Below are 16736 nucleotides of genomic sequence, written 5' to 3'. Positions count from 1 at the left end.
ATGTCTCCAGAAGAATCCTGCTCAAAAATGAATGACACAGTATTGCCACACCTCAATAAAGGCTGAATTCCCAGGAAAAAAAAAAATTAAAACCAATCAAACAAAAACTTTCATTTCTTAAAACCACTTAAGCGAGGTAATAGAAGTGTGAACTTTGGAAACAAGTATCTGGAAGACCTCAGTACATACGTGCCTGGTAGAAGGCAGAGTTCTCACCCTGGCCCTCATCCTGGCCTCTAAGATTTAAGAACAGGCAAAAAAGAATTATAGCAGACTTGGGTAACTCATTCTAAAAGAAGTTGTAGCTCATCTAAATTGGTGTTTGCATTCACAAACATCAAAATATAGCACTGTCAAATTCCTGAAAATTAAAACATAGCATTGCCAAGAAAATAAACTGATGTATTACTTGTAGTTTTTATGTTATTTTTATGTTATTTTTATGTTATTTTTATGTTATAACATTTTTATGTTATTTTTCTCCAAACGACCTGCTTTCTTTCTTGTGTTATTTCTTTCACCTAGAGAATGGCACAGTGTAAGAAATATCAAAAAACAAATAACATAATAGTGGCAAGTTATTTTCTTTACCATTATGGAAAATTGTTAGATATCATTGTCTTTACATTTCTCACACTGGATTATTCTGTACTGTTCCTAATATTTCTGTTGGAATTTCAGCTTAGAAAACTGACATAGTGCCCTATTCACTGCCATAGTGAATGCCAGGGGAGATCAATGAAAATTCCTTGTGCCTATGCACACACTGCTTGCTAAAGATGATTCTGAAAAATGGAGATTTATTTTGTATGCTTTCCTAAAGTTTTTTTTTTTTTTTTTTTAAATGAGGATTCTGCTTTTCTGGAATTATAATTCACTGCAAGAAATAACCAACAAAAGGATAGAGAGCAATATTGAATACTTTTATAAACAAATCTGCCTCCAAAAACTGCAAGTTGGAGTCTGCATTTCCTGTCTTGTCTCTGAAAAGTAAAAGAATTCCTTCTGGGAGGCATATTTTGTTATGACCGACTACTTAGTATCTAAATTGCACATTAATATTAACAGAATTAGCTTTTTCCTCAAAATGAGGAAAAGCTGACCAAGAATGTCCTTTCTCTTTCTTAAACTCCCATCATTTTTATTTTTATTTATCTTTTCGCTTTTTTCATCCTCTTTCTATCTCCTCCTATGTCTTAAACATTCTGCTCACTATATTTTCTTTAGATATCTCTTTGGTCTATTTTCCTCTTCTTTCCCTGTGAAACAGCATTCTTTTCTTCTTCACCAAATATTCAGCCTGAGAGTCAAAGATCAAAAACTCTGTTGTACTCACACATGTACAAAGAAAACCCAACAGCCGCTTGCCCTCCCATGCCCCTAACCACCTACCCCCTGACCCACCAAGTAATCAGCAGCCTGTGCTTCACAAACCCCAAGGACAAGGCTGAAGTGACCCAACAAGATTCTTGAATGAAGGTACATGACGATGACACAACATAGTTATCTAATAAAATGCAATTTCTCACCTATCAGACACAATATTCAATTAAAGGACTGACTGCATTTTAGAGTCCATGCAAGACATCTAAATACAAACAGAGAATCAGAATTTGCAAGTATTTATTCCCTGCCCCGCTGTGGTCACTTTTAAGTCACCTCAAGATAAGCAGGTGAGTGGTAACAAGGGACTGGAAGAAGTTTTAAGTGATACCTACTTAAAATACACCCACATGACAGGTGTTTAATTAACTTCAGTGCAGCCTTGCTAGGCTATCATTGAATGAGTAAGGGCACAGAATAAAACTCTCAACCCGTATTGCCCCTTACTAATGCTCACTTCTTTTCTGAGTCCAAGAGATGACTTTGTAATGTGTCAGATTGGTGTTTTTTTTTTTTTTTTTATCTACAAGTGGTGATTTTAGACTCTACTTCCATGAGTTCCACAAGTTGCCTGCTGTGGCAGTAGTGGCAGGACCCTGTTCCTCTTCATTGTCTCAACTGTACCTATGCAATGACAGGAGGAATGTGAAGAAGCAAATCCAAACCCTTACGAGCCCACTTCATATTCCATCAAGCCAAGGAAAATGTCCTCCAGAGTCTGAAAAAGGCTTGATGGGCAGAGCCACCCTCTTGCCAAAAATGCAGTTTACAATCTGGGGCTATGAGAAAGGTATGGGGAAGAGCATGGCATAAAGTATTCTAAAGAGGTATTCTAAATGAACTGCATTTGATTTAAGGTCATCCCCTTGAAGCAAGCATGGAACTTTTTTTTTTTTTTTTTTTAGTGAAACAAAGAGTGTTTATACAATTCAACAAAAAGGAAAAATCAATTTGTAACTGAATAAGAAAAAACATTGAAAACATTATCTGAAGACAAGTGTTGTACTCTGTTTTCTCATGAGTAAATGAAGAGACAAGAGAATAAAGAGAAAATATCAAACTCCATAAATAGTGATTTTCCCTTTTATTCAGCATAAATGGATTTAAAAACATCCATGTATACATTATATTGCAAGCATACATTATATTTTTTAGGTATAAAAATGTTGAAAAGATTTTTAATTGCTATACAGACCAGCATAGCTGTAGTTCTTCTGCATTTGTAATTGTATTTCTTGTAATATCATTAACATCATCAATTTAATCATTCTTTTTCCTATGCTTGGCAAGTAAGACCATCTTAGAATCATATTAAAAAGTAATTAGAAAATACATTTGTGATAGAACAAAGGACATTTTTTGACAGTTATATTGACAATATTTGTCTGATAATTTCTTCCTTATGTTTAAGGAGAAAAATATTCTAATAGAGAATAGCTGAGATTTATTTTTATGTTTAAAATAGCTCCATCAGGAACCCGTTTTTAAATTTCATCTACACCACATGAACACTGCATAACAAGAAAAAATCAAATAGGGATTCGGAAAACCACGGATCAAGTAAGGAATGCAAGATTTGGTCCTGAAATAAGAAATTAATGAAAAATGGATAGACAAAGAGGATGTTTTTACTTGTTGCTTTGAGAGTTAGTGGTTGCTTAAGGGAAATGAAAGGCTGTAGTGGCTGTTTAAATACTCTGTGTAATGAATCTCTGTAGGAAAGAAAAATGTGAACAATGAAAAATGTGAGATAACAAAACGTTTGTTTTTTTGTGAATTATCATTAACACTAGAAAAAAATAGAAAGAGTTGTACTTACAGGAACATCAACGTATTTTGCAGCTGCTTTCACCTTTAGAAAATTAAAAATAAAACAACACATGATAAGTGCTTATAATTAAGGACTGTGCTTAATTTTAAATTCAGCAACATTAGGAATTCAGACACTCACAGTGAATGAAACTAATGATGAGAAGAAAGTGCCTTCATCGTATCTTGACAGTTTGGACAGCACACCTTCTAACACTGAAACAACCTGGAGGAAAGGCACAAAACAAAATCCAAATGCCCAAGATCAAAAAAAAAGGAAAAAATCAGATGAGAATGTGAGCTTTGCCTCATCAGTCTATTACTGTGCAACAAGGTGAGGCAATTTGCAAATAAGATTATTTACTCTATTTGACAAAATGCTAAAATCATAGCTTTTTTTTCAATTTCACCTACAAAACAAAATGATGGAAGTCACAATGTAAATAGAAACCCAACCACAAATTCTCCTGAGATGAGTTTGCTCACTCCTGTATTTAACCACCAAGTTAGAAGCAGCAAAGTGGTAAGGTTTACCTCCTTATCTTTATTATTCACTTGAAATTTAGGGCTAATTTTATCCAGCAATGCGATAGCACCACTATTTTTTGTCAGTCCATCTTCAGCAACAGTATATGCTGTTGAATTATTACTGTATGGCCAGCAAGTTACCAGGCATATGTAGGTCCTAAATCTCTAGTATGTGGTGCCTTTGCCTAACAGTTTCACATTCAATTCTATGAGCAGCATGACTATCCAATAATAGGGATATTGTAAAGACCCTTTGCCCAAAATTTATTTTGGGGGCTACAAAAATCTTTCAGGCCTTTGCATCAGCTGTAGCTTGAATGTTAAAACTTCTCCAAATTACTCTAAAAGCAAAGAAAAATGCTTCTTATGTTTCTTTGTGATGTCACGTGGCTCAAGTAACATAAAATATGTCAGCAGTTTCATGTGTGCCCATTTATTTTTCACATACGAATTGCCTTCCAGTTTATATAAAGATTGTTTTAAAAGTCATCACTTGCTCCCAATACAGTAATTCCCACAACCACAAGTATCATTTTATGAGTGTGAGGACAGAACAAAATTCCATCTGGCATGCTGTTAATGGGCACTGTAACAGTGTCACAACAGTGTCACCTCCAGAGGAACCGAGACCATCACTTTACAACAAGCCCTGCTCTTAACAGTTCAAAGAGCAAGAGCAAGTGCAAACCTACATTTGTCATTTATCAATCCAGCTTGTCATATTTAGAATGATTAATTAAGACTGTAGTATGTAAGTGCTGGTTAAGAAATAAAACTGCACCCAAAGCTACCCAAGGGGATGGCAGTTGTGTTTGTACCCCATGCACAGTGTAACTGGAGCCCCTTCTTAGGCCAAATACCACCTCTCTGCTTTGGCATCACAAGACTGTGGGATGCTGCTGTTCCTACGATGCTGCTGTTCATACACTGCACTCTCCATATTCATTTTACCTGATGGACAAGGACTCTTCCTCCAAACGGATGCTGGGTCTTATTGTAAGTCAACATTGTCAAAGATCTACTGTGAAAAGGATTGATTTCACGTGCAGCACATCCATATCATCAACAAATGGTTTTAATAAATTGGATGTAAAAGAACGTAGAGCTGTCTCAATTTCGTTTTTTTTAACTTAGTTATGGAGCTGGTCACTTGTTTTCCAAAATCTCACTGGACAGACTTGTGAAGCTCTAAGAGCATTTCTGGGTATGCTGCACATTTTCTGAAGCAGCTCTCCTAAGACACTGTGTGCTTTGTGCCACTGTTTTGTGCTGTGCCTGTGGTTTGTTTAAAGCTTTAGCTCAGAAAGTTTTGCTCATATAATTCACTGTCTAATCTTTACTAAGTATAGTCTCACTGTACTATGAGTATTCTTTTCCTTCTCATAGGTGACTGTTACACCTAAAATAAATGTCAAACACATACTTTATTTAAACATGCAGGAAACATTTTAATTCAGAAGAAAAAGCTAAGAAAAAATTGAAATACATTAGATAAACATTGAAAGTACGTGGATATTATACATGTTGACAGACATTTTTCCTGATCAAAATCAAGAGTGAGGACTCAGTCCTTCTCTCTTCCCTTAGCATCTTTCCTCCTTGAAATGGAAGCAGTCTAGATATCACTGGCATTTCACATCTCAAGTGAGAAGGGGCTGATTAAGCTTCTAACGACCAGCCAGTGACAGAAAATATTTGTTCCCGTTCTGAGATTTCAACATCTTCTGATGGCATATATGGTAACTAATAATATAAAGCTTGTAATTGTTTCTAGAAACTCTTGCATATTCATCCACAAGGAATATGACTCTTTTCTTCCATCCTTTATAATCTCAGTTATTAAGAACAGCTTAATTACAGAGATGAATTCAATTGCAAAGATGAGCATTATACTCTCATTACATTCCCCTCTCTCCTCCTTCTTCAATAACACTTAAAAATCAATTGACAGACTAGTCCTGAGTGATGACAAGCTGCAAGTAGAACGTGAAACTCTTGAACCATTTGTACTTATGATTACATAAAAAAAGAGATTTTTTTTGGGGGGGGGGCGGTGAAGTATTCATTTTTAAATATTTATCAATAATTGGACATATTTGGCTTAAACTTCCAAAAAACGACAAAAACTTTGTTTTCAGTTCATGTACTAGCAGGCTGGATGCCAATCAGAACAGAGACCTCTCTCTACCCCCCACTATCAAGCTGTGAAAAAACGAAAAAAAGGCATACTGAAAATAACCTAAGGGTCTTATTTGTCTCTAACTCACAAATTGTGAATGTATATCTAATATATCTTATTCTGAAAAGCACATATTTCTGGGTAGTTTCTAATGAATAGATAACATCTTGTAAAATCTTTCTATTCTCCCAGTGTCATTACTGTGTCATTCAAACTATTGGTGACAGAAAGCTTTGTCTTTCATATTAAGCACGTAAGATTTTACTGCAGTAGAGATGTGACAGTAACCACTAGACATTGTTTAATTTTCCTTCATGTATTTTTCAAATATTTATAGCCTGTAAAAACATATTTGCTTTTTAAGTGTTAAGAATTGCAAAGTTATTGTCAAGAATTAACAACATACTAAATATTTTTTAACTACTTTTTAAATTTTGTGGAGCAAAAACTCATTTAGAAGTTATGTAATTTTTGCATGTTATCTCTAAATATTAAATAATTTAAATATTTCTTACAATACGAGTTTTATATGGAAAATTAAACAACGCATCAAATTAAGGTTCTAGTACTAAAGATAATATGGACATTATCAAATCCTATTAGTTCTGTTAGGTCTAGCAGTTGTCAGCTATAATATAATACATAAGAAAAGCTAATCTGATAAGTAAAGTGCATAGAAAGTGTTCTTGCAATTTATAAAATTTAATTTCATAAATTTAATGTTTTTCGGATGAGTACTACATACAAACTACGTTTCCCTCCCCCAATGTCATTACATAAGGCATAGAAAAATTGTGTGATACCAAAGACATTTTAGAAATTCAAATGAGAATTATTTTATTATAAATAAGAATCTAAACTGTTTTACCTTAGAAACAAGAAGTGAAATAATTTCTTTAACAGTTTCTTCAATCAAGTCATCTATTTTTGAATGGTATTGTTGCTGTATTTCAAAAGATACAGAAAGCATTAGTATGTATAGAAACACACACTTTTGTCATAAGTCATAAATGCTACAAAGCTGATAACCCTGCCAGATCAGATTTACTTAAAATTATCATTTTGAACATCTGAAGAATAAACCCTTGAAAACGATCCACCCAATCAACACTTGCTTACATTCAGTGTTGAAAATTTTCCCATGTACACTGTTGAGTTAAGCAGCTAATGGGGTTATTATTTAGATGAATTGAGTTCTTTTTCTTATTCAGGCGAAGGAATGTGAAGGATACTTTTTGTCTTCTCCTATATAATTAAGGTGGCCACGTATTTTTCCTCTAAAGGGTTGGTTTAGCAGGGAAGCAAAAAGACTAGAATAAGATTTAATTAATACAGCATTTCATGTCTGACAACTCTCATTCATAAGTTATTTTAAATGTCCTCTAAAAATAAAATGAGCTCCAATTGTTCTTCTTAAAAGAGCCTTTTTGTTAGCACAGTGAGCTGCAGTTTATACAAATCTTACAATATGCTCAAGCAAGGGCAAAATTAAAATTTCATCAACAAAGTAGAATAGATGGTAACAAATTAACAGGCCACAAAAGGCATAATAAAATAGACTTCATTCTCTGTAGTCTTTTTCTTCTTTTTTTTTCTCAAAAAAAAAAAAGAAGGTGCCTTTAAGTAAATGCTATTTAAAATAAATCCGAAAGACTTTTTAGATAATGCTACAGAGTTCCCTCCTGAAATTAGCAGGAACTAGGGATCCCATTCTGTCAAGGAGGCACATCAATTTAAACACTAATTCTTCCTTTAGAAACAGTTATCTGACAGCAAAGATTGTCCCCAATAGCCACTTCACAGAAAATGTGACTTGTAAAGACTAACCCTATCTTCATAGTTCAAGGCTACTTGGAACAGCTAACAACATAATGCCTGGAGTAAAAGTACTGAGGTCAGTATAAACATTAGCCTAACTTAGCAGCTGCTAGCTGAATACTTTTCAGAGTTGTAAGTTTTTGAAAGCTATTTTTCTTCTGTCTCAAAGTTGCCATACAGATCAAAACATTAAATCTGGCCTACCTAATATATTTAGGAACAATTTTCTAAGCAGTACCCCTATTGAATTGGCATTTAAAATAAAAGAAAATAAAACCATGAGATTTACCCACATATATGTATCTCTTTCAGTTACTATTTACTGTTCTCAAAGCATGTTCATTTTTGTTCTTAATTTCTTCCTTCAGGGATTAAAAATACTTGGGAGAACATGAATACACCTCTCATAAAAATATCAGCACACATTGCTGATGAGTGAAGGAACACATTAGAAATATATCAGAAAATCTTTCAGTAGTTCCAGATATATTTGTTTCTAACCATTCAGTCATTTCTTGACCAATACAATATTTTCCTGATTTGCTAGGCAGCTACATCACCCACAACTGCCTGTGATATTTGTTGCTTACACAGCCTTCAGAAGGCATTGGTTCCTTGTTCTCCGAAAATATCAATTATTTACATCTCCCAAGACATGCTGCAAAAGCACACATACTTTAGTGACTTGTGAAAGAAAACAGTTGTCCCTCTCATAACTCCACTGTATGCTGAAGTAATGAATCTATGAATATTCTAGGACCAATTCCTATATATTTCTGCTTTTTCTTTTCTTTTCTTTTTTTTTTTTTTTACTATCATCATAAGACAAATATAATTTACTAGCAATGGAATACAGTCAATACATAACTGTATTATGTGACTAAAAAAAGGAAGATGAAACAAATCCCATCAAATTAAAATAAAAAACAAATAACAACAAAAAAGCCCACAAGCTTCCAAAATCATGACATTGCTTTAAAAATAATATTTGATTCTTCTTTTTTACCCTGAGTTTCATTGTACATTTTTTTCAAAATTTATCTTGCAAATTGTGAGATCAGAAATTTCTTTAAGCTCTTCTCCCCAATTTTAAGATAACAACCCCCTCCATGAAACAAACTGCAGATCTTCATGGAAGATTATCTGACTTCAGGAAATGAGCTGCTAGGAAGATGGCAAGTACCACACAACTCATAAAACTGTATGAGCTGGCAAGGTTGCACACATGATCCTGAAATAAGCATCTCTAGGAAGATTTTCTGCTTCTGCCAACCTTGACAAGACCACACACATCTATGGAAGGCTATGTCTTTATGCTCCTCTGATGGCTGATGTGGCCAAAAAACCACGTGGGGTCTGAATCTAGACAATTCAGCTTTCACAGCTAAATGATCTCAATGCACCTTGCAGAGTCTTTCAGAATGATCCTCTCCATGCCCCTACCCTGAAGAAGATAATCCAGAATGTTCCTTTTCCTCTCTAATTGCTCTTGAGTACTTCTCAGTAAAACAGCAGGTGCAGCTACAGGAGTTACCTGGGAGAGAATTATTTAGTGGCAAAGTGTGTCATGGGATGTAAGCAAAGAGTATTTTTTTTTCAGGACCACCTAGTGGGTCTTCCAAATACTTTATTATTATTACTATTATTAATAGTAACAATAATTATTACTTAATAATAAATTAATAATAATTATTACTATTAATAGTTTATTATTATAATAGCTATTATTACTTCCTTTGAGCAGAATGCCCCAATCACATGTTAAGTAAGAATTCCCTCCTATCCAACAACACAGAGGGAAAACTTTCACATCTGTCTCTATTTAAAGAAATTGCATGACTGCTTAGAGTATAAGGCGTGAAAAAATCATGCTGTTTTCAAGGAGATATTTGCATTTTGATATTTGATAAATTGCAGAATAAACTCTAGAAATTGTCTGATGTATGTTAAGTATTGAGCTTTTGGATGAATGAACAGCTCTCAAATTTTTTTGCTCAGGGCTTAAGGAATGTTATTTTTGATTGGCATAAAAGATCATGCCAGAAACTGAAAACAAATGAGGAAAAGGAAAAGAAAGGAAACATGGGAAAGGTATTGAGATCAGGTGGCCAAGTACAATTTATTGGAAATGCTGGAAATCCTATAAAGAGGCCAGAAATGCAACTGAGGATGTTACGAGATGTTTATTCTGCCTTTTTTCACAGACAAGGATGATTTGAGAACTAAATGTTGTCATCAAGAGTTCAAAACAATTGTGGTACGAAGAACAAGCAACTGAGAAGCCTATTGTGTCTTACTCTTCCAAATAGGCCTTGAGAATGGGAGATATTAGACTACAATAACTCAAATTTTGTGAGGAAGAAGTACATTTCCACATTATCTCATTATTTCTGATATGTGAAGAATTTGGGAATTTTTTGCCTTATGAGATGGATTGGGATGAAGTTTAATTTGGGGATTTTGAAAGATATCACATCACATACAGGTTCATCACATATATGTTAAATTTTAGAAGTCCATCACTGAAAAGAATCACAGGAAGCACTGGGTGTCATGGTCAGATCCTGCAAGGAATAAGGGCTCTATTTTTGTTTTAGTAATGTGAAAAGTGAGCAGGTTTCTGAAAATGATCTGGTGACTGTCTGCAGTCCAAAAGGTATCTGAGAATGCCAAAACTTAGCTCCGAGAATTGGATGACAATGCAGACATCCTCTGCAGATGCAGAGTAGGAAGAGGAATGGCACATCTATGGAGAACAGGATTAGACCATCTGTCTGCAGGTCTCTATCAAGGTATTATTTTTCCCTTAAGAAGGGTGTGCATGTATGCAATTGCAGGTTATTGCTCGGGCACTAAGCGAAAGATGCACCAGCACTGCCTAAGGTGAAGACTTGGTCCTTGAGGCTTGCTTCTGATGAACCTGAAGCAACCTTGTTGTTATTGTGTGTCACTGTGGAGGGAAAACATCCAAAGTAAGACAAGACATAGTATCTGAAGAGCAGATGAGTGAAAGATTCTTCTGGACCCACTCTAAGAGGATGAATGAAAAAAAGCATTTAGAAGCTGCTCACGAGTGTCTAGCAGGGGCAGGCTGTAAAGGACTACACATTAAAGCTACATTACCAAATTAGCAAGAAAAGCAATACAGCATTCTGAAACAAATAATGGTGATTAATAACCAAAGAAAAAAATGTAGGTTAAAAAAAAATTAAAACACTTACCCACTGACTAGCAAACTGGTTCATGTCATGGAAAACCAAAAGGAAAAACAGAGATGACAGGGCAGAACAGGAAAATGATGAATATCTCATTATATTGGAAAAAAAAGAAAACAATTACATGGAATATAATAATTTAAAAAGATGAACCAATAAATAATGAAGAGCACTGTACAGAGATGGAAAATGAGCAAAAATAATATGACCAAAATTTAAGTCTTTTTCACTGCACAGATTATTCCCATTAAAAAACAACATATGAAGGGGAGTAAGTAGACAGTGAAATCTTTATATCCTTTGAAAAAACACCTGTGTTTTTCTCACTGTGGAGAACCTACAGTCCTGTCAGTAGATTACTGCCAAAAATCTTTCTCTCAAATTTAAAGAAACTCATTAGATTACCTGGTTATTTCTTCAGTTTACGACATTTGAAGCACTTATGTATATAAGTACAAACAAATGCCAAATGTAAGTAAAAACAAATCTTACCTAGTTAAAGTTCATCTGCAAAAGACAATCTTTTGGTACAATTTTACTACTGTGAAACAGTCATGAAGTGGGCTGATTCTCTGTTGTTACCCAAGAGAAATTCCTGCAGAGACTTTCAGCCATTAAATCCCCTGCATTTTTTTCAGATGAACAGAAAAAATCACCTAAATCACAGAATCTACATCGTCTCTGAAGGAAGATGAGCAGTTGTATCTTGAATGGTGCTTTAAGTAAGCAATCTATGCATGCTCCCCAAACATGATACAAGTTAGAAATTAATCTACCGAGTATATTTCAGATTAACTCAACACAGAATTAAACAAAAAATTCCACTTACCTCTTGCCCACCATCAAGAATACAGAGTTTAGCTGTCTGTTTTTTGGCATCAACTAAGACATTAAACATTGTGCACAGAGAAGAAGGAATACGCAGGTCTGTTGATTTGTTTGTCTTTTGTAGCTTCAGTTCAAATGCAATTCTTGTTCTGTTTAAAACAAAAATTCATGACATGAATAATTCTCTGACAATTTGGAAGAATGGATACACAAATTCATAAAACTTACTAAACATCCTGACCAAACAGTTGCATGTTCTGACATTCTAAGATGTTACAAATGCAATTCTGTAAGTGCAGAATAGTCACTCATTCAAAAGGCAATTGCATTGATTGTAATCTCAAGGTTCTGCATGCTCAAATTTCAGCTGATCATTTCAACTATACCTTTTGACACAGGCTTCTATCATGTCAGTGGCCATGAGTTTAAGTCTTTGCTCTAAATGGTGGGCAAATTCTGGTTCTGGCCAGTGAAGATCAAAAACAAACATTTGCAGAGCGTCCAGTTTCCAAAAAAGATCTTCTGACGTAGCTGAGCCATTGCTGTAAGAAACAAAACAAAACAAAAGCCCCAAGAAACAGAAGATAAATGTATGGCTGTCTATCCCAGCCCCCACATTAGTATTCAGATAAATAAGATTTCCTTATCACCCCATACTCCTCCTTCACATCACTGTATCTAATAGCACAGTTGCTCTTATTGCAAGAAAGTGAATATGATCACAGAAAATTTACACTGAGGTGAAATAAGTAGTTTTCTCATATGTTAACTAAGAGGTATGACAGGTTAGGGAGGTAGGTGGCATGACAAAGACCATGGAAAAATGAAGTAGCTCAAATTTCAAATTCAGACAGAAAAATAATGGCTGAAGGAATATTAATAAGGGCCTTTTCCAAAAGATTTAACATTTTGCATATATATTTGCTTACTCAGGTAAGTAAATCAACCAAAGAAATCAGGATGCTACCAGTAATATCTTGAAAGAGATATCCAGACAAATACTCTCTTGATAAATGCTCATTATTTCTAACTGAGGGAGTAACATCATATCCCAGTAGAAAACAAGAACAGACAGTAATTCAAGGGAATTTTTAAAGAAGTAGAACATGGGATTGATGTGACTCTATATAATCTCATGTTATTCAGTTTTATAGATGTTCTTCCATTCTGAACCAAATGATAACTTTTAAGATGCTTGTTTGTGATAAGGGAAAACAACTTGGAGATAATCTTATCAACAGCTATAGTTATGCTTCCACTGCAAATGCAGATTACGTATATTTTTACGACATATATTTCCCAGCCTGGGTTACTGTGCGGCATCACACTCTTCTGCACAGCTTTCCAGTATGGACAGTGCTCTTAGAAACACAAACACTTGAAGCTCAGCTTGGCAATTTCAATTCAGATCCAAATATCTTACATATATTACAAGTGCAATTTTCTTTCTTCTACTTTCTGATGAAAGAATATATTTATCAGAGTGTTAAGTGGACAGAGCTCTAATGGAAGGAATCAGTGAGTTCCAGACTTCCAATGTCAGATTAACAAAAAAAAGGGCAAATAATCCCAAACCAGAAAGGATACTTGTCAAGTAAATTATTTATCAGAACTATCATCCTGCCATTTCTTTCATGCCAGAACTCCCGTTGAAGCCAATGGCAGTATTGTCTGAATAAAGTCTACAGGATTGGGCTAGAGTTAAACAAAATGCAACGGTTGCAATTTGTTCCTTTTCTTGGGGTTCACAAAACCCAGTGATGCTGCACAATAGGTGCTGTGACTTATTATATGAATTGTTCTTTCACTGATGTATGTTATTCCCTCACCTTTCTCGGTGCTTTAAGTCTACCTGGTGCCACTTCAACTTAGGGTCTGACCCTGTGGAGGTGTACGTGTGTAGCAACTCTCAACCTTATGGGCAGGTTAGTGAAAATGAAGTAACGTGTGTGAACGGCTGCAGCGCTGGACTCACCATGGCAGCTCTTAGGGATGAGCTGCCTTCTGTGACCCTGTGTGTGCAGGGGGGTTGAACTATAAAGGTCCCTTCTAACCTTAACAATTCTATGACTATGACCTATAACATCTGAGTAATCCACATCCTCAAACATAGCATCACTAATACTATTTTTGAACCAGGCTAGCCATGCTAGTGATAAACTGAAGCAAAGGTTGGAGCAGCCCATATATTCAGGGCTCTGCAGAGGTGGCATGGATGCCGTAGGAGCACTGCTTTGGTCTTACAGGGCCCCACCATTTTCCAGATCCATATATCTTCCTGTCTTAGTGAGTGCTGCTACTACTGCTGAGCCATGGCTGTACTCTGCAATGAGGTCTCAGTGTCACAAAGGCCACCCTATGGGCACAGGTAAGACAGCCTGGCTGGTTAATGGGTACTGACAATAAGTTTCTCCATCTGAGAAAAAAAATAGATCCCTCTTCCCCAACAGTGATTTTCACTTCAGTTTTTAATGGTGCTTTTTTTAATGTCTCCATTGCACATTGGAGTGTATTCCACAATTTAACAGAGAGCTCTTCTCATGTTGTTCATATTTTTTTCCACTTATTTTAAGTCATAATTGTTAACTTTCTACAGTATTGTGTCCCTGAAATAAAACAGTAGAAACAAGCAGAAGGCCCAGGAGACTGCTAGGATTTCAACTTGCATGGGGACATTACCTGCTAAGGTTACAGTTGAACAGAAAACATTACTGTATGCTGCCTAGTTTAACTAAGAACATGAATATCAAACCACTAAATCTTCCCAACAAATCTGTAGTTCTGATAGAGTGTTTCTTCAGCTACACGATAAGTAAATATTGAGGATCTTTTTAATATCTGCTATGTTTGTTGGCAGTGAATGAAGCTGCAGATGATACATCGTACTCAATATTTGATTCTAAAGTGACTAAGACAACTTATGTGAGGGATAGCATAAAAAAGACAAATATACAATGACAGCAATGGGGACAATATACAGAATCTCTACATATTACAGTCGATAAGAATATATATTTTCTAGAAGACAATACACACTTTCTTAAGAAACAGAATTACCATTTTTATTTACCAAATGTACTATTTAGACTTTTTTTTTCTTTAATACTTTTTTCTTTTAGCCTACTGGAATTTCAAATAAAATTCTTTAAGACCTAGAAGGACTCATGCACTCTCAATAACATCAATGTATTCTTATGCACGTTCGCTCCCTGGTAGCCACTTAATTTGGTTTCATTATACTACCAAATAACTGTTCACAATTATAATAAATGTAATAAAAGCCACAGATTCATGAAACACTATTCATTCTCTGAAAAACACTAATTCATTCATTCTCTTTTCATATAATTTTGAGGCCCTGTTCTTCAATTTATTTGGCATTGCCCAATGACATTTGAATTTGCCTAGTGTATTATACTACTAAGATGAGAAAGGAAAATAATCTCCTACAACTGAAATAAACCGTTCCTAGATCAGACATCTTTGTGAAAATGTCTAATTTGTTTGTTAAATGCTGCAGAGAATTGAGTTTTCAATCAGCTTGCTACTGTTCTTTGTACTATCTACTTGCTTTATTTGGACTTTTGGAATTTTTTGGCCCTTGGCCAGCCAAGTATTAGAAATAATACTAATCTTCAGCATATCCTTCAATACCCTGAAGCAGTTCTCCAGCCAGTATAGTTGTTTTCCCTAATAGCTATGTCACTTCAGTTCTTAATACTGTTAGAATGTAACAAAATGAAGAGCTGATCCTATTCTGGGAGCACCTGTTATGAAAGACTGTTTCCTCTGCATGGCAATACAGGCCTCTCTGGCAAGAGCAGCATAACATTAAAGAATCCCAAATCTATGCACATCATTGCAGAACACTTTTTTTGGTTGTCAGGAAAAATTTTTTGCAGTTGAAAAATTTTTATTTGAACAATTATGTGGTGTAAGGAATAGAATAATACTACTCTAGCAGGAAATAAAACTGCTAATTTATGTTATTGCTACAGTCAACATAATTGTTTATATATTTAACATCAAGCATGAACTCGAGTGCTTTGCTGATCAATACTTAAGCTTTCATCTTCAGTATTTTTTGTGGAAAAGCTGTTGTCTGTTTGTCTCCTTTATCTTTTCTATCTTTTGCCTTTGATATACAGTAAGAATAAAATGAAGAATAAAAAACCACAAGGAGCTGCAAGCAATTTCTTAAGCACCTACTGACAGCTGAGAGACACAGCTTTCTACTAGGTTTGCCAGCTACCTAAGCAGCAGCAATTAGTCAGGCAGTCTACTAATAGAGCACACTGGCTTCGAGGTCACCACACACTTGACTCCAGGGTAGATGTAGAATACGTCAGTACTTGCCTAGTTGCCACACTCCTCAGAGAATCTTGGGATATGAAAATATAGCAGAAATATTAAATATCTAAGGGCATACTGAAACAATCACAAGATGCAAAATCATTGGTCTCTATTCCTATAGAATTTACTGAGTGATTTACTAATGCTGATTTAACAAATTACGACATTTTTTTAAAGATTAGTACTGACTTATTATCCATTAGTATTTTGTGAGGAGTGTTTCACATAGGTCATCAAAACTACCTCCTTTGACAGCCCCCAGCTTGTAAGCTCTAGCGCCTTTATGCATAAACATATTTATAGCTTGGATGGACAATTGAGTTTTTTTTCAACAGAAAAGGACCCTCAGTTATTATAGTCAATGGTACTTGCCACAGCTCTTCATTATCTACCAATGATGGGAGAAATGATGGAACAGAGCTATGGTAAGACCCTTGAAGGTGTTAGGAAAACTATTACCTCACGCTTAGTCATGTTTAGTTCAACACTAGGCAACATGAGTTTCAAGTAACTAAATTCTATTCCTTGATACTTCTTTCTTTAAGCATGAAAATATTTTTGGAAGAAAGAAATTTGGCCCACAATTAAATATGGCCCATATCCTCCAGTCGTTTGTCTCTACC

At 35.1% G+C, this 16736-nt stretch overlaps 1 protein-coding gene across 5 annotated transcripts in view; it reads right to left on the bottom strand.

Moving 5' to 3' along the window:
• Positions 1-16736, bottom strand: part of CADPS2 (calcium dependent secretion activator 2) — a 276456-nt gene that overhangs the window by 26968 nt on the left and 232752 nt on the right. For all 5 annotated transcript variants that reach the window (XM_026051658.1, XM_026051660.1, XM_026051659.1 and 2 more), the window contains 5 exons: positions 12147-12302; positions 11762-11909; positions 6768-6842; positions 3335-3418; positions 3203-3235 (listed from right to left, as the gene is read on the bottom strand). In XM_026051658.1, coding sequence (XP_025907443.1) covers positions 3203-3235; positions 3335-3418; positions 6768-6842; positions 11762-11909; positions 12147-12302 — 496 coding nt within the window. The remainder of the gene's footprint in view (positions 1-3202; positions 3236-3334; positions 3419-6767; positions 6843-11761; positions 11910-12146; positions 12303-16736) is intronic.

Source organism: Nothoprocta perdicaria, unplaced genomic scaffold (genome assembly GCF_003342845.1).
Source record: "Nothoprocta perdicaria isolate Ctin4 unplaced genomic scaffold, notPer1 scaffold_79, whole genome shotgun sequence".
In the NCBI taxonomy this organism is placed as follows: domain Eukaryota; kingdom Metazoa; phylum Chordata; class Aves; order Tinamiformes; family Tinamidae; genus Nothoprocta; species Nothoprocta perdicaria.
This window is presented reverse-complemented; position numbering and strand designations above follow the sequence as displayed.